The following is a 24680-nucleotide window of genomic DNA, read 5'->3' on the forward strand; positions in this document are numbered from 1 at the left end:
TCAAAGAAGCAAAGGCCAACTTACGTATCATCGTCATCAGATCTTGGATCAAGCCTTTCTTCATCCACTTCAACAGCAGCATCCACTTCTGATTCAGAACTCGCTTCTGAATCAGCTTCATCATTTTTTGGAGTGCATGGGGCTACTGTCTCTTCTGAAGCAGAAAATGTTTTAGTTGGTTTTATTGTGTTTTAAAGATCGTAAGCCACTTTGAATTTACAGCAAGGAGGATCGCTATTTGGTTTATGCCCGATGCTAATCTAATCTAAATATATGGGGCCAGTTCACATGAGGTAGCCCACAGAGAACTGCCTTCCAAATGTGGGGCTGCTTCCAAATTCACAATGTTGCATACCTTGCATAAAAACACTCTCTCTGTTTGTGTGAAGTGGTACTTCCAGGTGGGTTAGTGGACAAGTGGTCACTATTGCTAGCCTGATAGAGGTGGCCCCTTGCTCAGACCAAGGATTCGATGAAACCACCTTTTTTAATATGCAGGACACCAGACCTCATATAAGCTCAGTGAGGAAGAATTCTGCTTGAAACACTGTGAACCGAGCCTTCTGCTGGAATTGAAAAATATATAAGACTCTACAGCAGGCTTCCTCAACCTCGGCCCTCCAGATGTTTTTGGCCTACAACTCCCATGATCCCTAGCTAGCAGGACCAGTGGTCAGGGATGATGGGAATTCTAGTCTCAAAACATCTGGAGGGCCAAGGTTTAGGAAGCCTGCTCTAACGGCATTCTCATAAGGTCCTGGATTGGCATTATTAAGTTTGGAATTACTAGACGGTCTTTCACATCGATTCATTACTGTGAAGCTTCTTAACTTTCCAATTTATCCTGCAAGCGATAATTGGTTGTATAAGATATTTGGGCACAATTTTACTGTAGGCAACTGTGACGTTAACATATACGAGAGAGTGCTGGAGGGGAAATAGTTAAATAGGTTGCGCAGACAGGACCCGAGGGGTGGAGTCAGTGGGACTATAAAACTAGTTGTGGGAGGAGTTCTGGAAGGAGTTCGTTGGGAGTTGTGGGTGGGTAGTTGGTTGGATTTCGTGGGTTGGCTGGTTGGGAAAGGCAGTTGGTAATAGACAGACAGTTAGGGCAGTGGGTTCTTGAGTGTGGGGAGGTAGAAGAGATAGAGAGAGGAAAATAAGACTAAGAAAGTAAAGAGCAACAACGTTTGGAATGCTGTAAAAGTTTTGTTTGTGTCTGAAATAAAATACACTCTTCTTTATTAATTGAAAAGCTGACTGAGACTGAAGTGAGTTTACCAGGGAGGACCTGGTTGGTGGCAGCAGATTAGTGGTGTACAGGTCAATAGTCCGTGAGACGACTGGGGGCTCCGTATGAACGCCACAGCAACTTTCCCCATTTACTTCAAGCATACGTGTTATCTTTATATCATGGTATGTTAAAAATATCATGACTGATTGCTTTAAAACCATCCTCCTGTTGTTTTCTTTATGCTCAGTATTGTGTACTGAGGTATGAACATTACACAGATACTGTCTGTCTTAGGGTAGGCTAAGCTTCCCCCCTCAATCTGTGTGCTTGTTGTGCGTAGGTTAAGTGCACTGATATATTCAGTAGCTGCACACAATGTCAAATAAATCTCAGCTGTGACTATCAAGTAGCAAAATATGTAAGTAGCAACTTACTGTGTTCTTCGGCTTGGCACAAAGTGTCACTGGAGCATTCTGCTTCAGCTAGCATGTTCATCAGTGTCCCAGGTGATTCTTGGCTCCATTTTTTCCTGTTTTCAGGGAATTCTAGAGGCATCAAGCTAACCTGGCCCACTGAGAAATAATAATACATTAGTTCACTCACTCTGCATTAGAAAGGCTTTCATGTAAAACTAGCCCCACTGCATTTCACCTCCAAATTGTTAGGATATTTCCGTTCCACCTTAAAAGGGAGCAGGATGTTTGTGTCACAGCCTGCGCATTTCCTGTTCACAGGATGTTTATGTTTTCTGTTGCTTTCGTTTTCTCTCTTGGTGTCGAAGACACTGAAGCAGGCAGTCATGTTTTTTTTGTTCTGATCAACGCTGAATTAAACTTGTAAATATGCTCTCCTGCTGTGCATCTTTCGCTGTGTGCATTATCTGCTGAAAGAGTGTGCATGAGCTCCGGAATGTGGCAAGCTAGTTCTGCGAGCTCGTGTCGCTAATTGCTGGTACTGCGTATCTACGGGAGATCGGTGGACGTCCGGAGTCAACGTGGAGGCAGTGATGGCCTGTGTCTCCCTGGCAGTATCCCAACACAAATGTCAAGAACTTTCTGCCTTCTGCTTCCTCTCTTGCTCCTGTACAGTGGTACTTCAGGTTACAGACGCTTCAGGTTACAGACGCTTCAGGTTACAGACTCCGCTAACCCAGAAATAGTACCTCGGGTTAAGAACTTTGCTTCAGGATAAGAACAGAAATCACGCAGTGGCGGCAGCAGGAGGCCCCATTAGGTAAAGTGGTGCTTCAGGCTAAGAACAGTTTCAGGTTAAGAACGGACCTCCAGAACGAATTAAGTTCTTAACCCGAGGTACCACTGTAATCATAATTCATCCTTCTACAAAGGTGCATTCATTTGCCGACACTTTTGCTCAGGCAACAGCACTATGGAACATTTTTTCCAAAGACAAAATATTTGAAGGACAGGAAGATGATAGTTTAAAGTATTTCTAAACTAAGACAAAACAAGTCTTAGGGGCCTCTGGTGGGTTAGGAGGTTCATGAACCATTTCAGAAAACAGCTGAATACAGCTGAATGGATGATGACTATAGAGATAGGGAAGGAATAGAGGACGGGTTGCAGACCTTTTCAGACAAAACGTAGAATTAAAATAGCTCTGAGCAAGCACACTAGGCTAGGAATGGTCAGGAAACAGCCTGCTCATAGGCTAGCTTAGCACCCACAAGTACCATATTTTTTGCTCTATAAGACTCACTTTTTCCCTCCTAAAAAGTAAATGGAAATGTGTCTGCGTCTTATGGAGCGAATGCAGGCTGCGCAGCTATCCCAGAAGCCAGAACAGCAAGAGGGATTGCTGCTTTCGCTGCGCAGCGATCCCTCTTGTTGTTCTGGCTTCTGAGATTCAGAATATTTTTTTTCTTGTTTTCCTCCTCCAAAAACTAGGTGCGTCTTGTGGTCTGGTGCGTCTTATAGAGCAAAAAATATGGTGCTTTTTTAGGGATGCCTCTCTTGCACTTTGGGAACTATGGAAATGATATTTCAGGGCACAGTAGAGCACCCTTCTGAAATGCCCGCTGTATTTCACATTTAAAAGAACCAAGTGGAGTCAGTAACAATCTCTTGCTTCCCAAGAGATTACCTGCTTCATCCATAGTAGTGGATGTAGAGGAAATATCTGCATTTTCTAGAAGATTCAGAAGAGTCTGCGGCACTGATGTTTGCCAGTGTTTTCTGTTTATTATGGCATCATCTTCATTGTCACCACCTAAGGGAAAGGAGATTACCTTCAATTGCTTTTAAATCTGAATGGATAAAAATCTGGTGTTAATTATGAGACACAAAGGTCCATTGGTTGATTTTTCAGCACATATATTGTAATGAAGTTATGCATGGAACCCATTCTTGTTATATACTGATTACATATTATCACTGGCCTAACGAAACAAACAAAAAAACTGAGCTGATCAGGTGCAGGGTGACAAGACAGTCTCATTGTATGCCCAAAACAAAAACAAACAAAAGTTATACAAATAAGCTCTAAGAAATACAAGTTCACATAATATGAGCAACAGAAAGAACATGAAGGAATGTAACTGCAAATGAATAATGGGAACAGCACACCAAAAAGTCTAGCAGTTTAGAGAAGCACACCTGTTTCCCAACACTGTAATTCTAGCAGTGCTTTGTCTATATAATCATCACAGATGTTTGTCAGTTTTTTCTTAAGGTTTTCTCCATCTTCAAAAGTTAGGGCTTCATTAAGTTTATCACATTCCTAAAATCAAAAGAAACAATGCACATTGAGAACTTACTCAATTCAGGCACATAGGCCCACATGCAGCAGTAAACCATGGTCAAAAATAAATTATGGCTTTATGAATGAGGAGTGTGCTTCTCCACGGTATTCAATCACTTATCTCGGCTCTCTTTGAGCATAACAATCTATGAGGCTTAGCTTGTTTTTCTCCAGGTAAACCATTTTCTAGGCTAACCTGGTGTAACATATAACAATAGCCCATACCTCTTTATCTTTCTGGAAATCTGAAACACCATCTTTCAGATCAATCTGAAACTTTACACCTCCCTGAAGAAAATAAAAAAGAGTTACCAACTATCACAGATATACATTTTAAAGAATCCTCATGCTATTATCTGAAATACAGGCAGAGGAGAGCATGATAACGCACGCTGATATCATTCCTCTGGTACAAGGAAAGGCAGCAATCCACTCATGTGCTTTCAGTTTTTCCTCTCCCTTCCCCAGTATGGGATTTTGTAGAAGGGTAGATTAGGAAAGAAGATAGGAAAAGACAGCATATATTTACCGGAAATGGCCATCACATGCATGATCATCACTGGCTGACATAGTCACCTGACACCCCATTTTCAGAGCTATCAGTATACAAAGACCGGACAAAATGAAGAGAAGAATATTATCTTTAACCTTTGCTTTGTGTTTTCTTTCAAGGAAATTTTCCTCCTGCCAGTTATGTACTCCAATTTGTTTCAGGTTTTGCTCAAGATCCTTGTAAGACAAAAAAAAATTATTTAACAGGCACAGTTACTTCCAGTCAAAAATGAAGTATGCTTTTATTATATTTTAATAAAGCACAGTCAACTGTGTTAAAAAACTGTGACCTTTTCCCATTAATGTAAACATTTCACCTATCACATTGTACCATACAGAGGTGCTACTACCTGAACTGGTTCATCTTGTCCTCCAGGAATAATATAATTATGAGTAGGTTGGTTCTCAGTCTTCCTCTGTTTCACAATATATGTCTTGTCCTTTATGTTTTTATTCTCCTTTAAAACAAGAATATATTAAATTAAAAATGTTGCTGATTTGAAAGAAATGGTGATACATGTGTAGAATTGCTTGTGCATGCAGTGAGAACTTTGAATCCTAGCCACTATTTGCTCTCACACCCAAAACTCTTCTCAGTCCTGTTGACCACTAAAGGGGCAGAATGGATTTCAATTGCTAAAATCCTCCCACTACAATAATCTAAATAGAAGAATAAACAACTTCAGCATAATTACTATCAGTTTGCCACATCTTGGAAAGGGAGGTGTGAGAAAGCTCTAGTAAAAGTTTGGTGCAGTGAAATTTACCTCTAGAGATTCTGCTTTACGTCTAATTTCATTTACTTCACTGTGGTACTGCTGACGAATCTTCTGCAGCTGTTTCAGGTATTCCTGTTAAACATTATCAGATTTTTAAAAAATGTGTAGCCACAGGAAACTTTAGAAGCAATATGCTGTATCAGTAATATGTACATTAACAGCAAAATTTTATGCATGTCCATTCAGGAATTCCATTGTGTTCAGGAGAGCTTATATGATGTGTAAAGGACTGTAGCAAATATCAGTACACTGTTTAAATATGCACACACACACTCTACTATGAATATTTTAAGCCTTTCTTAAACAGAAGCTTCCAAAGCATGATGGCACACTACTTTGGGAACTAAATGACCTTTCACTTGCATGAAGTGGTCTGCTCAATAATAATAATAAATTTATCTAAGTAGCTGCCAAACTGATAGGTGGCATATTAAATAAACAAATGCCAAAGCCTTTGAGAACACCTAAAATAAGTAAAAGAGCAATCCAAACTCCTGGCAGCAAAGGGGCTTGCTAGAATAGTGGAGTTGCTGCTGGAGCTCTGCCACTCATGCCAGTTTGCCGGGTGTGGGGGGAGAAAACTTCAGTGGAGAGGCCTAGATTAGGCCTACTACAACAACTTACTGGTAGCTGGGCTGGCTACCTTGGCCAGCCCAGCTCTGCCCCTTCCCCACCCTCTCCCTGTTCCCAAAATGTCCCATATTGAGGGCTTTAGGCTAGCTTCTGCCAGGGAGAATGCTGCCATTAGTAGCTTCAGACCACAAGTAGTTTAAGCAGGTGTAGCTGGGAGCTCTGTGATGGCAGCTTGACACACCTGGGCAAGTAGAGGCGGCACCTCATACAACCCCCCTCCCCCAGCACGGTGGATCACAGATATGGATTGCTCTACCCCACACAAGACCCCAAAAGCTAAGACTAGAAGATATAGCACTAGTTCTAAGCAATCCACCATTAATTGCCCAGTGCTGATGGCTCCAGAATGTATAACTACTTCTGCCCTAACCAATAGGGTAGTGCTTAAAGGCAACACCGCCTATATTCCCATCCTAAAAAGAACGTCTGTACTATGGTTTTGCAGTAGCAGATTTACATGGATCAATGTGAATCCTATGGGACACGGGTGGCGCTGTGGGTTAAACCACAGAGCCTAGGACTTGCCAATCAGAAGGTTGGCGGTTTGAATCCCCGCGACGGGGTGAGCTCCCGTTGCTCGGTCCCTGCTCCTACCCACCTAGCAGTTCAAAAGCACGTCAAAGTGGAAGTAGATAAATAGGTACTGCTCCGGCGGGAAGGTAAACGGCGTTTCCGTGCGCTGCTCTGGCTCGCCAGAAGCGGCTTAGTCCTGCTGGCCACATGACCCGGAAGCTGTACGCCGGCTCCTTCGGCCAATAAAGCGAGATGAGCGCCGCAACCCCAGAGTCGGTCACGACTGGACCTAATGGTCAGGGGTCCCTTTACCTTTATGTGAATCCTGCGCCCAGCATCTGCATAAATATAAGACTCTATGATTCCTATTACAGTTTCCTTGACCCATAGCCCAAGGGAGCACTAACATTGCTCTTTCTTACCTGTTCTTTCATTTTATTTTTTTGAGCAAAGGCTCTCAACTGCTCTTCCTTTATCTCCTGATTCTGCATTTGAAAATACTGCCTGTCAGCAGAAGATGGGCGCAATCCCTATATGCAAAATAATGGAAACATACAAAATGTAAACATTTCTGAACCCACTCCAATGAATGGAAAAGTAAAATGTAGTTGGAGTTTTTTTCCATGCTAGTGCATTTTAAAATATCACTCTATTTGCCCTTCCATTGCTTATCGGTTTCAGTTTGTTATTCTATCTTATTGGAAAAAATGCTTACAAGTTGCTTCTCTACTTTTATCTTGTATTGCTGGGCATTGTATCGTCTCTGAAGATATTCTGCAGGCCTGGAAGAAACAGGAACATCAGCGAAAATCTGAAGCTGGATTCCAAGTTTTATTAGCAAACTGTACTGAATACAAAAACTATAGATTAAAAGGTTAAATTGGAAGTCTAACCTTTTCACACTGCTTCTCTATTGTTCAGTCATAAATGGTCAAGCAATCCCATACTCTCCCCACCTGAAGCTGAATAATCATCAACCACATATATGCCCACAGGATCAATTCCATCTGAGGGACGGGCACTGTTATAGGTGACACGTTTTGTTTTGCAGTTGTAATAAATTTATCTTTTAGTATCTTAGCACTCATATTTTGAAACTCCATGTCTACTGATACCAGATAGGCACTGTACAGTGGTACCTCGGGTTAAGTACTTAATTCGTTCCAGAGGTCTGTACTTAACCTGAAACTGTTCTTAACCTGAAGCACCACTTTAGCTAATGGGGCCTCCTGCTGCTGCCGCGCCGCCGGAGCACGATTTCTGTTCTCATCCTGAAGCCAAGTTCTTAACCTGAAGCATTATTTCTGGGTTAGCGGAGTCTGTAACCTGAAGCGTATGTAACCTGAAGCGTCTGTAACCTGAGGTACCACTGTACTTTTTCCTGCTAAAAACATTTTTGTTTAGGCAACTCTATCTAGACTAGTGGATGCTGTTATGTATTTTAATCTGGTTTTGGCTTGTTGCTGATTTTTTTTTTTTAATGTTTTAAATATTTTTGTAACTTTTAAAAACTGATTGTGTTGTTTTTATTCTTTTTGCCAACCGCTTTGAAGTTTTACTACGATTCAATGGTATATAAATGTTATGCAATAAATAAAATAAATGTTGCTGCCACAACATACGTTGCAGACAAACCTGCTCATATTCAGTATCACTTCAGAATTTCAAATTTGAACATGAGCTTGAAATCAATGGGCTTTAGTTTACCTAATTTAGTGTGGGATCAAACTGAAAGCAAGCAAGCAAACAAAATCTTGCCAATTCTTACACAGTCAAGAATACGCATGTCAAAATCATGAGATATATTCAAGACAAAAAAAACCCTACCAGTGAGGTGGTGGTGGTGGTGGTTTTTGTCCTTTCTGCTTATAATACTCTTCCAATCTTTCGCTGATACAAGCATCATCACCCTGCTCAAAGGGCCTTTTCTGCAAGTTTTCAAGTTTCATATAATAATGGCCATAGTGTCCCCTCATTCTGGCAGCTTCTGATTTCCCACACATCTTCAGCCGAGGACCCCAGGGCTGGAAACGTCATACATATTAAAATGATGAAGGCAAGAAATCCACTGACTCTGAAGTTATCCTTTTGCTAAATCATATTGTTAAAGCACATCACTTCCTGGGCCTAGTGATTAGCACCCAATGGTATACTTTTCCATACTCTCCAACATTTCTCTGAAGAAAACAGGACGTCCTATTCCATAATAATAATTTCACTATTTATACCCCAGCCATCTGACTGGGTTGCCCCAGTCACTCTGGGCGGCTTCCAACATATATAAAAACATAACATTAAACATTTTAAAAACTTCCGCATACAGGGCTGCCTTCAGATGGCTCAGGGGTTAGATAACTCCATACCCTTCAACATTTCTCTGATGAAAATAGGGATGTCCTAAGGAAAAACGGGACATTCCGGGATCAAATCAGAAACTAGGACAACTTCTGTAAATCTGGGACTGTCCCTGGAAAATAAGGGCACTTGGAGGGTCTGCCATTCTTGAAATTGAAGAAGTTTGGTCCTGATCAGTGTCTGGACACAAGACCACTGAGAACTTCATTCCCGATTCAACCTTTCTGATGAGAATCAGGGTATAAACATAAAATAGCAAGCATATTCCATTTCCCATTCCTCTGCTTGTGCTGTACCTTGTGCTTTCTCTTCCCCCCCTCCAAAAAAATTATTCATTTTATAACACAAATAAAGAACACAAACAGAAAAACAAACAATACAAACAAATTATTGTCATATCCTTATTTTTCTAAACATTGTTAAGTGGGCTTCCCCAAGTCCCACCTATCTGATTTTCGTTTTACTTCATCTTTAGCAGTTTAAATATATCACAGAGTCTAGCCATCTTTTTTTTTTAATCACACTTAAAATAACTTCGCATTTTATCGCTTACCAATAATATTATTTTAAAATACACTGTCTTCTACTTCTAACCCTCAGCCTATATCCACTTCCAAAGCTATTCTAAGATTTAAATAGTAACCTATTTTTTTCAAATATTCCTTAAACTTCTTCCAGTCTTCTTCCACCGTCTCTTCTCTCTGGTCTTGGAGTCTCCCGGTCAGTTCGGCAAGTTCCATATAGTCCAGCACCTTATGCTTTCTCTGTGCACACAGCATTCTGCTAAACAATATTTATGACTCCCATCAATTCATCTCATGTGAACCCATTAACTCCTTTGGCCTGCTGATGGCCTAAACAACTGAACACCACAAGTGCCTAAGCATTCTCCCTACCCCACTGGGGCAATCTCATTAGGCACCCATGCCTTCCTCTTGACATAACTTTAAGAAGGAAAGTGAGTACGGTAATTTGCAAGTGTTCAGGGACTTTTTATGTTAGTTGTGTGATCTGGATCAAGAGTGATGTATAACAGCAAAGTGTGGCTTGCACATCCCTTTAAAGAGGCACAGACCTAAGGTCAAACTAGATACAGAACATAGCTTTGACTCTGCTACTTAGCTTTTTTTTAATAAAAAGGTGAGAATCCTAACAGCAGCTAAGAGGGACCATTATATAGATTAGGGCCTCAGAATTGCTTTTCGGTTTTTAAAAAATACAAGGGCAGAATGAGGAAAAGAATTCCAGAATCAGATTCAAAGACACATATAACCTCAAATCTAGGTTGACCCTGATTTGCCTATTTGTCAAACACTGTTAAATTAGTCGGTACAGGAATAATAGACCTGTGGCCTTCCGGATGGTGTTAGACTCCAGCTCCCATCAGCCCCAACCAGCATGACCAATATTTAGGGATAATGGGTACTGGAGTTCAGCGACACCTGGAGGGTCACTCATCCCTGAATTATTGCCATCTACTGGGTGGCGCTGTGGGTTAAACCACAGAGCCTAGGACTTGCTGATCAGAAGGTGAGCGGTTCGAATCCCTGCGACGGGGTGAGCTCCCGTTGCTCGGTCCCTGCTCCTGCCAACCTAGCAGTTCAAAAGCACATCAAAGTGCAAGTAGATAAATAGGTACCGCTCTGGTGGGAGATAAACGGAGTTTCCGTGCGCTGCTCTGGTTCACCAGAAGCGGCTTAGTCATGCTGGCCACAGGACCCGGAAGCTGTACGCCGGCTCCCTTGGCTAATAATGAGCGCTGCAACCCCAGAGTCGGTCACAACTGGACCTAATGGTCAGGGGTCACCTTTACCTTTACCTTTACCTTTACTGCTGCAAAGTGAAAGCACATGACAAATAAAGAACTCTATTAAATAATTACTGTACTTTTCCATCTATAAGACGCCCCCATGTATAAGACATGTGAGGAGAATCAGAACTTACAGGGTTAAACAGTTCTGAGTGACGTCTCACATTCTGAGGCGTGGCTATGTTCACATAAGGGAATGTGTCTCTGTGTGTGAGTTCTCTTTCGGTTTTGACTGAGAGGCGAAGAGCATGTCTGGTTTTTCGCCGGGCTGAATTTACGATGTTATTCTACGCAATAAAAGACTGTTGGAGATAAGCAAAAAGCCTGCGTACAGTCTGAGTTATTACCCACACACGGCAACAGTTTCTACCGCTGCGGGCCCTCTGCTAGGACTATGCTGAGAGAGAGCGAAAGAGAGCTAGGCACAGGAGCGCAGTGGCGCAGCAGAAACGTGCCGGACGCCATCATAATTCCACAGGTTATGTAAGTCAGCCAAGCTTTGGAAGCTGTTGCCACGTCGTGTCTGTGTGTGTGGGAGAAGCCTGCTAGAGCCAGCTAGAGCCCTGCCTAACGTTTAAGGCAGTGAGGCTTGCTGGGGAGGATCTCATCTTCACGACCGGGTGCCAGGAGGAGCAGCTGTTACGTGAGTAGGCTCAGCCCCGGGGGAGAAGATGGCAGACAGCCAGGAGTCATACTCCGTCCCTTTCGAAAAATTAAATGGCAGAAATTGGGAGGAGTGGAGCAGGAAGCTGAAGGCCTGGCTGGTAGCCATGGGTCTGTGGGGAGCAGTCCAAGAGCTCCCACAGCAAGCTGCGGCCGATGCAGCAGCAGCAGATATTGCAGCTGCCCATGCCTCACAGAGGAAGAACCAGAAAGCCCTGGGAGCTATAGTGCTCAGTTTGGAGGGCTCACAGCTGCCTTTGGTAGAGGGGCTGGAAACTGCTCATGAGGCCTACCAGGCACTAGAGAGAGTGCACCACAGAACCACAGCTGGGGCAAAGATCCACACCACCAGACGCTTGTTTGAGATGAAGCTGCGTCCGGGTGACAGCATCAGACAGCATGTGACTGAGATGCTCTCTGTTTTCAACCAGCTGAGACTGTTGCAAGTTAACTTTTCTGAGGAACTGAAAGTTTATATTTTGCTCAGCTCTTTGGACAAAAGTTATGACAATTTGTGTCTAACTTTGGAATCGATGAATCCTACAGATCTTACACTCCAGTATGTGACTGGACACTTATGTGACGAACAGGAACGCCGTATCAGAGAGGGCCGAGCTGGCACAGAGAGCCCTGCCGGTTGCAGAAGAGGGGGGGCCAGGCCAGCAGAAGACACAGTTCAGGCTTTTTCCATTCGTCGCTGCTATATCTGTGGGTCTGTTGACCATCTGCGTCGTTCCTGCCCGCGGAGAGCCAGAGAGGCCGGGCAGGATGTCTCCAAGGTCGCTTCCCATGGCAGTCAGCCAGGTTTCCATGGCAGCCAGTCCAGGAGAGGAGGCCAGCGTGGGAATGCGAAGGGAGGACGTGACACAGGAAGTGAGGACGGTTCTTATCACCTAGCTGCCTCCATGGCAATGCTACGGGACAACTCCAGTGAGGGCAGAATGCTGCGTTGGGTCATCGACTCAGGAGCCAGCCATCACCTGATGCCAGCGCCACCTAGGGGTGAAATGTGGAACTGCAGGGCTGTTTCAACTGGGAAAACAGTTGTCTTTGCTGATGGGTCACAGAGACTTTTGACTACTGTGGGAAATGTGTTTGTTTCTTTTTTACAGGCAGAGCTGGAGGTCTACGTTGTGCCTGGAATGAAGTACTGTCTTTTATCTGTATCTTCTCTTTTACAGGACGGTTATAAGGTTTGCTTTGAAAATGATGTCTGTTCTATTTCCAGGGGTGGGAGACAACTGGTCAGTGTTGCATGTCAGAACAACCTCTTTGTTCTGGAGACACCTCTGGAGGGTAAGGGGGACGCTGAGACAGCACAGGCGCAGTGTGCTAACGTTCCCACACATGATTCGTGTGCTCACTTGTGGCACAGGAGAATGTCGCATAGCTGTTGGAAATATATCCAGAAGTTGCCCGAATGCACTGAGGGTTGCAAGATGAAAGCATGTGATAAATTTTTGGATTGCAGGGCATGCAAAAGAGCAAAGATAAAAAGGTGCAGTTATCCCAGATCGGAGAGGGTAACCACAAGGCCTTTTGAGCTTGTGCATACAGACCTTTGTGGACCCATGCCAGTGCCGAGTCTGGGCGGGGCCAGGTATGCGCTCACGCTGACAGATGATTTTTCAAGGAACGGCTGGGTTTTCTCGCTGAAACGGAAAAGCGAGGCAGCGCAACTGATCAAAGACTGGGTTGCGGCAGTGGAACTACAGTTTTCCACCAAGGTGCAGAGTTTTCAGAGTGACCGAGGCGGAGAGTTCACCGGGTCTGCTCTGCAGAGTTTCTTCCGCCAGAAAGGGATACGTCACAGGTTGACGGTTGCTTTTTCTCCTCAGGAGAATGGCGTAGCGGAACGCAGGAACAGAACGCTAGCTGAGGCAGCTGACGCTCTACTGTTTGACTCTGGTTTGCCTCAGAGCTTTTGGGCCGAAACTTGGAAAGCTGCCAACTTCACTTTGAACAGGTCCTATAGCTCTGTTGTAGGAGACACACCCTATTTTCTGCTGCACCGGAAGAAGCCCAAGGTGCATTTCTTCCGTGTGTTTGGTTGCGAAGCTTGGGTGCTTGTGCCAAAGGCTCAACGCAAGAAAGGTGACCCGAGGTCCCGAAAAATGATCTTTTGTGGGTACGAGCCTGCGACAAAAGGATGGAGGTTTGCCTATCCAGAAGGCGATCAGTCCAGGATTCTAGTCAGCAGAAGTGCTGAGTTCTGTGAGCAGAGTGGTTGGTCAAGGATCCATGCGAATCCTGACGTTCTCTCAGAGTGTCTGTCTGATTCTGATGAGGAGGGAGAGTTAGAAGCTGAACCTGTTGATGAGGACCAGGTCTCTGACCAGGGTCAAGAACAGGGAGGGGCATCTCCACAGGTTGTTAAAAGAGGGCCCAAGAGTGAGCCTTCGTCTCCCGTTAGCAAAGTGCAGAAGGCCCGAAGACGCAGTAAGTCAGAGGGGGAGTCTTCTGATGTCAGAGACACACTTGCTGGCCCCAGTGGGTCAGAGAGAGCACCTGAGACAGTGCTCAGATGGTCCGCACGCACCACGAAGGGGGTGCCACCTGAGAGGTTTCAGGTCACCAGCGCGTGGGTTGGTTTCGCACAGTGCGAACCTGGGAGTTTTGAGGAGGTTCAACAGTTGCCTGAGAAAGACGCCAGGAAGGGGCGAAAGGCAATGAGAAAGGAGTTGAACTCAAAGAGGTCTGTAGATGTGTGCTCACAGTTTCCCTCAGGATGCGAGACGAGAGGGGGTGTGAGGAGAATCAGAACTTACAGGGTTAAACAGTTCTGAGTGACGTCTCACATTCTGAGGCGTGGCTATGTTCACATATGGGAATGTGTCTCTGTGTGTGAGTTCTCTTTCGGTTTTGACTGAGAGGCGAAGAGCATGTCTGGTTTTTCGCCGGGCTGAATTTACGATGTTATTCTACGCAATAAAAGACTGTTGGAGATGAGCAAAAAGCCTGCGTACAGTCTGAGTTATTACCCACACACGGCAACAGTTTCTACCGCTGCGGGCCCTCTGCTAGGACTATGCTGAGAGAGAGCGAAAGAGAGCTAGGCACAGGAGCGCAGTGGCGCAGCAGAAACGTGCCGGACGCCATCATAATTCCACAAGACACCCCATTTGGGGGACTCAAATGGGGGGGAGATGTATCCGTGTATAAGACGCCCCCAAATTTTTGCCATTCTTTTTTAGGAGAAAAACGTAGACTTATACATGGGAAAATACGGTAAATACCAAGAGAACTTTAATTACTATTATTATTACCTGATTAATAGGATCCTGGGGCCTTGAAGGAGCTTTCCATTCATTTTCATACATTATGTCTTGTTTTCTGGAAAGCATCTCCAGCTTGATTTTGGGTGAATGACGATGATGTATTCTTGATTTCTGAACTTCAGGAGCTCCTTTGATAATTCAATGAAATAAGGTTTTGATAATTATTTCCAGTATCATACTCCTATGCCCCTCCCCTTCAAAACCCCAGAATGACCTGGCACAATGCACTGGCAATACATAGGCCCAACTTTTACTAGAAGATGCATAAAATTAATGCTACCTTATAACAGCAAAGTAATAATACTACCTTTTAATGAGGGTGAAAGAGGACCTTTTAATGAGGGTGAAAGAGGAGAGCGCAAAATATGGTCTGAAGCTCAACATCAAAAAAACCAAGATCATGGCCACTGGGCCCATCACCTCCTGGCAAATAGAAGGGGAGGAGATGGAGGCAGTGAGAGATTTTACTTTCTTGGGCTTCCTGATCACTGCAGATGGTGACAGCAGTCACGAAATTAAAAGACGCTTGCTTCTTGGGAGAAAAGCAATGACAAACCTAGACAGCATCTTAAAAAGCAGAGACATCACCTTGCCAACAAAGGCCCATATAGTTAAAGCTATGGTTTTCCCAGTAGTGATGTATGCAAGTGAGAGCTGGACCATAAAGAAGGCTGATCACCGAAGAATTGGTGCTTTTGGATTATGGTGCTGGAGGAGACTCTTGAGAGTCCCATGGACTGCAAGAAGATCAAACCTCTCCATTCTGAAGGAAATCAGCCCTGAGTGCTCACTGGAAGGACAGATCCTGAAGCTGAGGCTCCAATACTTTGGCCACCTCATGAGAAGAGAAGACTCCCTGGAAAAGACCCTGATGTTGGGAAAGATGGAGGACACAAAGAGAAGGGGACGACAGAGGACGAGATGGTTGGACAGTGTTCTCGGAGCTACCAGCATGAGTTTGACCAAAGTGCGGGAGGCAGTGGAAGACAGGGGTGCCTGGCGTGCTCTGGTCCACGGGGTCACGAAGAGTCGGACACGACTAAATGACTAAACAACAACAATAATTCTACTCATGTTTTACACTTTAGATGACAGAATCGGAGGCCTGAATTTATTCGAGTGCAACACTTATAAACTAAAGTTTCACTCTCTTGGAGAGAAAACTACACCTGACTAAAGCAGTTCTGTGATCTTAAGAGCTATACCATTATATCCCAGCTCAATCATCGCATGAGTGTTGCTGCTGATCATTCCCCCAAGCTGGCGAGGCTAATTTGACAACGACAAGAAACCAAGCTTTTAGTGTCACCAGCCCAGTTCTGTGGAATACTCTGCCAACAGAGATTCAGCAGGCCTCTTCTGTTTCAATTTTTAAATGCCTGCTGAAAATTTTCCGATTCCGCCGGCTTATGCAGGCATTTAAGAATACACACTACCACAGAAGTTAACTGACTTTATCTTTTGATATGCTTTTTATTTTATGGCTTTACGTAGTTCTGAACCACTTTGATATGTTGTTTATTAATTAGTGTTATATAAATATTTCTATAAATACATAATTAAAATACCTCTTGATCCTACTTCTTACTTACAGCACCAGCAGAATGGGGCCACCACCTCGAAAGCACAACTCGTAAACTAGAGCCCTATTCAGTAACACGCATCTGCTCAATAGTTTTGATGCCACCGTGTCCCCAAGGGGAAGGAACATGCATATTCATTATACAGCATCTTCACTGAAATTTGACTAATTATCTCAGTACCAATACCCATTTAAAACAAATTTCTCTCCCTCTCTCTCTTAAGCATTATGCTTTCATTTATATATATGTATATATAAACCTTAGTGAGCAACAGCTTGCCTGATGGCAGTGAATCTAGTGACCGTTTTCTGTGAATGACGGTGTGGCTGAATTCTTCCTCCATGATCTAAAAGCAAATATAACAGATTACACACACATGCATATCTAGCTATTTATCTATCTATCTATGCTGCATCTTTGCTAAGTGGTGATTCACTAGTACCCACCGGGCTCCGAAGGCTTGCAGATTGCAGCCTGCAGTCCGAAGCCCGGGGAGCGCAGTGCCAACTCCCACTGCGCTCCCCGGGCTTCAGGCAGCTATCCGCAAACCTTCGGAGCGTTCCCCCAGCCCGCAAGCTCCGGGAGCGGCGGCAAAGCTGCACAACCTTGCCTCCGCTCCCGGACCTGTTCTGGGGGCTGGGGTCGGGGGAAGCCGCGCGCAGCCTCTCCCGGCTGGAGAGGTTGTGCGTGGCTAAAGAGGAAGCCAAGACAGCCAGCGGGATCCATCCCGCTGGCTGTCTTGGCTTCTTTGCTCTTTGGGGCTGGGGGGGGGATTTTTTTTTCTTTATTTCCCCCCTAAAAACTAGATGCGCCCTATGGTCCGGTGCGCCCTATGGAGCGAAAAATACGGTATTTGGGGGCCCTACAATCAGTAAGGGATGACCTGGTGGTGCTGCTGCTGGGTGCTGCCCAGTTGGCACTACCCCATGACAGGCCCTTTTTGGTGGTGGTTCCCCGTTTGCTTAATGTCCTCCTTCGTGAGGTGTTTCTTTCTCCCTCGTTATTAACCTTCAGAAAGCATTCAGAAACATTTCTGTTCACCTGGGCATTTGATGGCTCAGAGATACCATTCCCAGCAACTATTTAAAAATGTTCTTCATTGTTTATTTTTAATCACCCTGTTTTACCACTTTGATGTTTGCCACGCTGGGCTCCTTTAATAAATGCAGTTAATAAATACATTTTCCTGCGGAAAGCAAGCACTAGCAGCAATTGATGTCAGACAATCCCACTCCTCGAATGTGAATTCTACACATTCACCTTAAATGTGACTACCATGTGCAAAGTGAAAAGAGGCAGGAGTGTGAAGGTTACCAGGGAAGGGTTTTCTCATTTGTTTGGATTTTCTGCAGCCACAGCAGACACTCACCTCAGGGGGCAGAAAATTCTTTATTTGCTTCTCCAAAAAGGGCTTTTTCAAAATGGAGTTGATAGAAGGGCGATCTCTTGGAGATGTTTTAAACAACTGGGATACTAATGTTCTTAGTTCATATGAATACTTCATAGATACTGGTGTGAAATAGCCTCTGCAGATCTTCAGCACAAGTTGAGGCAAATTCTTGCCTTCAAACTAAAATATTAAAATACAGCCATGAATAGTAGCTGCCAAGTGAAATGTGATGTTTAAATAAAAATGTTGACTCAGCATCTTTTCTGGGGGAAATATCAGCATGTGGCCCAGGAAAATACCCCTCAGGCCTATGATATCCTTCCTAGGCTGTCCAAGATTTAGAAGCATTGAAAGTTACAATTCTAACTGCTACCTTTGAAAAGTTCCACTTGAAAAATGTTCATTCTTAGTAAATAATATATTAAACGATTTACAAATAGTTTGCTAATGTACTTACAGGGTGCTTTAAAGTACAGAGTTCATATAATACACAGCCAAGGGACCATATATCTCTGTAAAAGAAAGAAATCACAGTATGGGGTGGGGAAACATTGTAAAACAAGAATATCCATCTCAACTCTGCAGTCAATAAACTAATTCATACTGTTCGTTGAAAAACAAATACAATTCACAATATATATAGTCACATCCTAGGTTCCAAATTAAGAAGCTTTCTTAATAATAAGGATGGAGATATAAAGGATGACAGAGAAGTTGCATAAAAGAGAAATAGAACAGTTAAGCTTCTAAATACATAGTCAACCTCAGAGAGAGAGAGAGAGAGAGAGAGAGAGAGCGCTCAGTATTACTTGCAATATGTAAGGATCACGCATGATGTTCAGTAGATTTCATGTTTTCATGACAATTAATGCCTGTTGGGGTGGTGAGAGGATCCTTCAAACATATGAGCTTGACAAACCTCTAAGAGCAAAGGTTTCTCACATTTGGAACATGGCATGTCCAACATGTAAGCAAGGAGTGCCTGGGGAGACAGGCCATTGGAAGGCAGAGGCAAAACCTACAATTAAGAGATTTACTATCCACTCCTGAAAAAAGGCATCCTTATGGGGCAATTCCAGTTGTCTAGGAGGAGGATGGAAAAGGTATGGTCACAGAATCACAGAGCTGGAAGGGTCACCTAGTCCAATCTTTTTTGCCCAACATGGGGCTCAGACCCATGGCAACACTGAATTCCTCCCATGATGTGGTTGAAATATGTGCGTCAGAAATATTCAGACTCACGTTTTGTTGTTATACGGCTTGTTCTCACAGATTTCAGGTGACAAGTAATATGGTGTTCCTACACAGGTCCGAGCAAATTCCATAGTACTAAAGGAAAACCATGTTGAAAAATAATGGTTTTGACCAGCAAGTTTGTTATATATAGGGAAATTGGGGTGGGGGAAGTAACTATACATGCCTACATCAATTCATCATTTGGGGACTCCAGGAACAAATTAGAACACAACTTATACATTTCTATATGTAACAGAAAATCTGTATTCCAACCAACAGTGACATAGGAACCCTCAAATAAACCAGGATCAAAAAATGTGATTTAAGATCAGTTTGCTTAATAATCTGTTAGACTAAACCATTGTTTCCCTAGTTTAGATATAAGAGGAAACTGCAGTTTATTCAAAACTGAATTTGGAAGCTTTTAATTTGCTTCCCTCATTTATTTATTTTTTACATTTATATACCACCTTTATCTTCCAAGGAACTGTGGTGAACACGGTTATCATCCTCAAATAAATGGTGCTTGATGCAACCTCTTCTCTTCATTTATTGTAAACCACTTTGAGGTTTTTTACAATCAAGCGGTGTATGCATTTTATGAATAAAAATACAGTAAGGATAAATCATTGTTTAGAGTTAGCGTCAGAATAAGGCCAGTCTACATCCCACTCTCTAAACATTTCACTATCTAAAACAAAGTAATCCTTTTCAGACATAGCACGGAAAGAACAATATTGAGAGTCCATAAAATAGCGCTTACTTGCTCAGCATTCTCGCAATCCCAAAGTCTCCAAGTTTTGCTATCACTCCATTATTGCTGAGAAAAATGTTCTGCAATCCATAAAAGTGATGATTTATATACCGCTTAATCACAGCTGACTCTAAGCAGCGTACAAGTATGAAAATAACGACTGTTTAAAATTGCAAGATCAGAATTCGGTTAAAATGCTGCTGAAATAAAGGCTTCAGTAGGCACTGGAAGTTCAACAAGGAGGGTGTTTGTCAGCTGGAAGGGAGTTCCATAAAAATGGAATCCACAATACTTTGTAAGTCAAAACTTGGCAACCAGTGCAGTCAGCCTGGAGTCGTGTTATATGCTCACACTGTTTTGCACCAGTGAGCAATCTGGCTGCTGAATTCTGCACCAGCTGAAGTTTCTGAACTATCTTCATGTGTAATATACTGCAGTAATCTAATCTAGAGTTTACCAGAGCCTAGACAACAGACATTAGGCTATCCCTATCCAGATAGGGGCACAGCTAGGCCACCAGTTGAAGCTGATGGAAGGTGCGCTGTGCCACTGCAGTCACCTGAGCCTCAAGTGACAGCAATGGATCCCTGTCCAAGAACAGTTGTAGTTGACATACCAACCACAACTGGGAAAAGGCACTCCCCCTTTGACTTACCTGTGCTTTTACATCTCTGTGCAGAATCTTCCTGTCATGTATATGCTTCAGTCCTAAGGAGATTTGCACAAACCAACTCAAGATCTATAGGCAAAGATAAAATGTGAATACCCCATAAACCACCACCACTGTGATTTCTACTGGGGGGGAGGGGACTTCCTTTAAAAGGTACACATGCCAGTAAAAAATGATGAATTTAATATTGTATACAGCAGATATCAGAAAAAAATAAGATATACATCTCTTCGTCCAAAAGCAGGAAATAGGGATTCCAACCTCACTCTTGACATATAACTGGGACACAACTATCTATTCTACAAGGTCTGAACATACATTTAGACATCTAGCTAATAGAATCTCTGGGATTAGAGTCAAACAACTTCCTAACCACTCACCCTGAGTAGCTGGCACTCTTCACATTCTCTGTAGTTCTAAGTAAGCCCAGCCCACGATGGGTCCATCTGTTCCAGTGCCCTCAACTTCAATCCAAAATTTGCACCCAGGACCTCAGTTTGAGGCCAGCTTTTTAAAGGAGAGCAGGGAACCTGTGGTTCTCCGGATGTCGTTGGATCTCCCTCTCATCCCTGATCACTCTGCCAGAGGCACAAATTATTATGGCACTAATGACTTGGTAAATAAAATAAAATAAAAGGCAGGATGCCAATCTCCTCCTTGTCCTTTTTTCTGTGATAAATAATTGAATGGAAGAATGTAAAGAAAAGCAGTTATTCAGAATGCAAACTTACCTTGTCCTCGTCAAATAACACTCCACGCTGCAAAATTATCCTCTTCATAAGGTCACCACCATCACAATATTCCATAATAATATATAACTTATTTTTCTCTGTAACAAAAGTATATTAGGCTTATGAACAAACTTTGTATTTACAAATACAGCAATTAACTGCTTTCATGGCAACTGGTATAGCAAACTTAACCAAAGCAATAGTAAAGGTAAAGGTACCCCTGCCCGTACGGGCCAGTCGTGTCCAACTCTAGGGTTGCACGCTCATCTCACTCAAGAGGCCGGGAGCCGGCGTCGTCCGAAGACACTTCCGGGTCACGTGGCCAGTGTGACGAAGCTGCAGCTGGCGAGCCAGCACCAGCGCCGCACATGGAAACGCCGTTTACCTTCCCGCTATAAAGCGGTACCTATTTATCTACTTGCACTTAGGGATGCTTTCGAACTGCTAGGTGGGCAGGAGCTGGGACCGAAAGACAGGAGCTCACCCCGCCGCGGGGATTCGAACCGCCGACCTTGTGATTAGCAAGTCCTAGGCACTGAGGTTTTACCCACAGCGCCACCCGCGTCCCTAACCAAAGCAATAAATCAGTGTTTTTTAAAAAAAAAATCTTGCCACCATCACTATTTCAAAAAATGCTTAAAGTCATTTAAAGTTTAATGTTTGTACATGGTCCGTTCTATGAGCGGTGCAGTCAGGTAATCTGTCTTGGAATAGTGATTTCAACTAAAGACCCCAAATTCTCAGGCTCACAACACCAAGACACATATTCCATGCCAAACAGATTAAGATCTGGCTATCTCCAATATGAGGGGACACGGGTGGCGCTGTGGGTAAAACCTCAGTGCCTAGGACTTGCCGATCGTCTGGTCGGCGGTTCGAATCCCCGCGGCGGGGTGAGCTCCCGTCATTCGGTCCCAGCTCCTGCCCACCTAGCAGTTCGAAAGCACCCCTAAGTGCAAGTAGATAAATAGGGACCGCTTTCTAGCGGGAAGGTAAACGGCGTTTCCGTGTGCGGCGCTGGTGCTGGCTCGCCAGAGCAGCTTCGTCACGCTGGCCACATGACCCGGAAGTGTCTCCGGACAGCGCTGGCCCCCGGCCTCTTAAGTGAGATGGGCGCACAACCCTAGAGTCGGACATGACTGGCCCGTATGGGCAGGGGTACCTTTACCTTTTATCTCCAATATACTGATATTACAGATTTCCCACCTCTTGACCCTCTACCCTACACTAGGTATACACAGCATTAGGGTAACTAGAAGCAAAGGAAATATGTAGTGATCCTGTGTCTTTCAAGCATGTGCAAGGAGCAACTGTTCATGGTTCTGCATGAAAAGCTAAACCACCCAAAATTAAAGGCACAAATGGTCCACTGTGAGATTGTTAATTTTCCACCACTGGGATGGAAATAATTTATTTAAATACCTTCCAAATACCCCTCTTCTACACAACTATTAAAGATACACAATCCCTGTCCTCTTTTGCATCTGCTCACCCTGAGAGGTTTTTTTAAACAAACAAACAAACAAACAAACAAACAAACAAACAAACAAACAAAGCCATAGAAAATGAGACCTTGAAAGGCAGTGTAGAAAGCTACTATATTAGGGTGCTTCATCTTGGACAGAACAGCGACTTCTTTTTGAGAGGATTCTTTTTCTTTTCTTGGCATCTAAATTGGTTGAGAAACAAGGAAGGAGAAGCATGTGATTATTACTGTCACTTTCCCAGATGAAATTTAGAGACTTTATTTATACAGTATTGAATATTTAAATATCTACTTTTTTATTTTGTTTTGAACATACATATACATAAAGATGGATAAATATAAAACCATTCCAAAACTATAACCAATTCCCTATGTCATGAATCATGAGTGTAAATGATGTACGTAACATCACTCTAAAAGGTAAGCGCATTTGGGACAGGTGGGAGGAGAGATTATTTACCTTTGTTAAATTGATCTCCTTGATAACACATGGTTGATTGTTATCCTTTCCTTTAGCCAAGAATACTTTGCCAAAAGATCCTTCTCCAATCATTTTAATCACTTCATACTCATCCATGTTGTGGATTTAGAGAAATGTCTGTAAAACAAAAATATTTAAGTGACAGATACTTAATACAGTGGTACCTCGGTTTACGAACTTAATCCGTTCCGGAAGTCCGTTCTTAAACCAAAACAGTTCTTAAACTGAGGCGCGCTTTCCCTAATGAGGCCTCCCGCCGCCGATGCCCTTCCACCATTCGGATTCCATTCTTAGACCAAGGTAAAGTTCTCAAACTAAGACACTACTTTCGGTAGTGTCTATTCATAAACCGAATAGTTTCAGAAGTTTGTCCCACAAAGATTAAAAAATGTTGATTAGGAACAATCCGAAACATTAAGAGGATATTCACACACCTACTCCATTAGAAGTGAAACGATGAAACTTATAGATTTTGGGGAAATTGCCTTTATTAAAGATTATCATCACATTGACGGTGGGAGCTACACCCATTGCACATGTGAAAGAAATATACTTCTGATTCACAAATGGCTTGCAGAAGAATCCTCCTCATCCTGTCTTTTGTGAAACATCACACACATCCTGTATTCCAGCCTTTGTCAAACTGGTGTTTGGGACTAAAACTCCAGCTGGGGACTGAGGATAGTTGTAGTCCAAAACATCTGGAGGGCACCAAGTTGGCAAAAGGCTGCTCTACTCCATACAATAGTTAATTAAACTGGAGTAAAATGAAAAGAGCATGATGCTGCTTGTGGTCCCAGGGTAGAGTACTGGCATGTTCTGTTTTTAGATAGAACACTCTTCTGTTTAAAGGCTTCCTCTAATTCAGTGTTTCCCAAACTTGGGACATCAGCTGTTTGTGCACTACAAGCCCCATCCTCCCAAGCTAGCAAGACCAGTGGGCAGGGATGATGGGAACTGTAGTCCAAAACCAGCTGGAGACCCAAGTTTGAGAAACACTGCTCTAATTCGAAGGACAGTCTGGTTTAAAGATAAAAGGTAAAGGGACCCCTGACCATTAGGTCCAGTCGTGGCCGACTCTGGGGTTGCGGCGCTCATCTCTCTTTATTGGCTGAGGGAGCCAGCGTACAGCTTCCGGGTCATGTGGCCAGCATGACTAAGCCGCTTCTGGCGAACCAGAGCAGCGCACGGAAACGCCATTTACCTTCCCGCCAGAGCGGTACCTATTTATCTACTTGCACTTTGACGTGCTTTCAAACTGCTAGGTTGGCAGGAGCAGGGACCGAGCAACAGGAGCTCACCCCGTCATGGGGATTCGAACCGCCGACCTTCTGATCAGCAAGCCCTAGGCTCTGTGCTTTAACCCACAGCATATCTCTAAAAACAGACAGCTAGAGTCCTGAAGTTGCACCTGAACAGCAGATTGGTCAGATACTTCCAAACAATGGTGAGCTGTATTTTATTTCTGTTTCAATTACAGCAGTTATTTCTACCATACGTATTATTGCGTGCCCACAAATGATATGCAAACCGGCATCCTCTTTCTTTGATGATGCATTCATTTTTCTTTGGGTCAATGTGTAAGTGGACACTCTATAACCCACAGCACAGGTTCGCAGTCACCTTGCTGAAATCTAAGCAGGTCTGTCAGGTACTTGCTTGGATGCGAAGTGCTGCCTTCAATTCCACAAAGTGGAAAAGGCTGGATATAAAAATGTACTAAATAACACATCTAATAAAAATGTGCGGAAACAATTAAGTTTTACTCAGAGCAG

At 43.5% G+C, this 24680-nt stretch overlaps 2 protein-coding genes across 4 annotated transcripts in view; one reads left to right on the top strand and one right to left on the bottom strand.

Moving 5' to 3' along the window:
- Positions 1–24680, top strand: part of VPS36 (vacuolar protein sorting 36 homolog) — a gene marked incomplete at its 5' end in the record, with an annotated part of 180141 nt that overhangs the window by 89840 nt on the left and 65621 nt on the right. The gene's annotated exons all lie outside the window — the stretch shown is intronic.
- The window catches only part of NEK5 (NIMA related kinase 5), a 28437-nt gene that overhangs the window by 2339 nt on the left and 1418 nt on the right, over positions 1–24680 (bottom strand). For all 3 annotated transcript variants that reach the window (XM_083606469.1, XM_083606470.1, XM_083606468.1), the window contains exons 2-22: positions 22885–23022; positions 22511–22607; positions 20939–21036; positions 20193–20276; positions 19547–19617; positions 18790–18876; positions 18005–18059; positions 17527–17727; positions 16437–16503; positions 14563–14702; positions 8296–8492; positions 7184–7250; positions 6891–6998; positions 5311–5394; positions 4894–5001; positions 4640–4720; positions 4217–4279; positions 3847–3970; positions 3335–3460; positions 1669–1806; positions 25–154 (exon numbers count right to left, since the gene is read on the bottom strand). In XM_083606469.1, coding sequence (XP_083462595.1) covers positions 25–154; positions 1669–1806; positions 3335–3460; positions 3847–3970; positions 4217–4279; positions 4640–4720; positions 4894–5001; positions 5311–5394; positions 6891–6998; positions 7184–7250; positions 8296–8492; positions 14563–14702; positions 16437–16503; positions 17527–17727; positions 18005–18059; positions 18790–18876; positions 19547–19617; positions 20193–20276; positions 20939–21036; positions 22511–22607; positions 22885–23001 — 2243 coding nt within the window. In that variant the 5' untranslated portion in view covers positions 23002–23022. The remainder of the gene's footprint in view (positions 1–24; positions 155–1668; positions 1807–3334; positions 3461–3846; positions 3971–4216; positions 4280–4639; positions 4721–4893; positions 5002–5310; positions 5395–6890; positions 6999–7183; positions 7251–8295; positions 8493–14562; positions 14703–16436; positions 16504–17526; positions 17728–18004; positions 18060–18789; positions 18877–19546; positions 19618–20192; positions 20277–20938; positions 21037–22510; positions 22608–22884; positions 23023–24680) is intronic.

Source organism: Podarcis filfolensis (assembly GCF_964270895.1).
Source record: "Podarcis filfolensis genome assembly, chromosome: 3".
Taxonomy (NCBI): Eukaryota; Metazoa; Chordata; class Lepidosauria; order Squamata; family Lacertidae; genus Podarcis; species Podarcis filfolensis.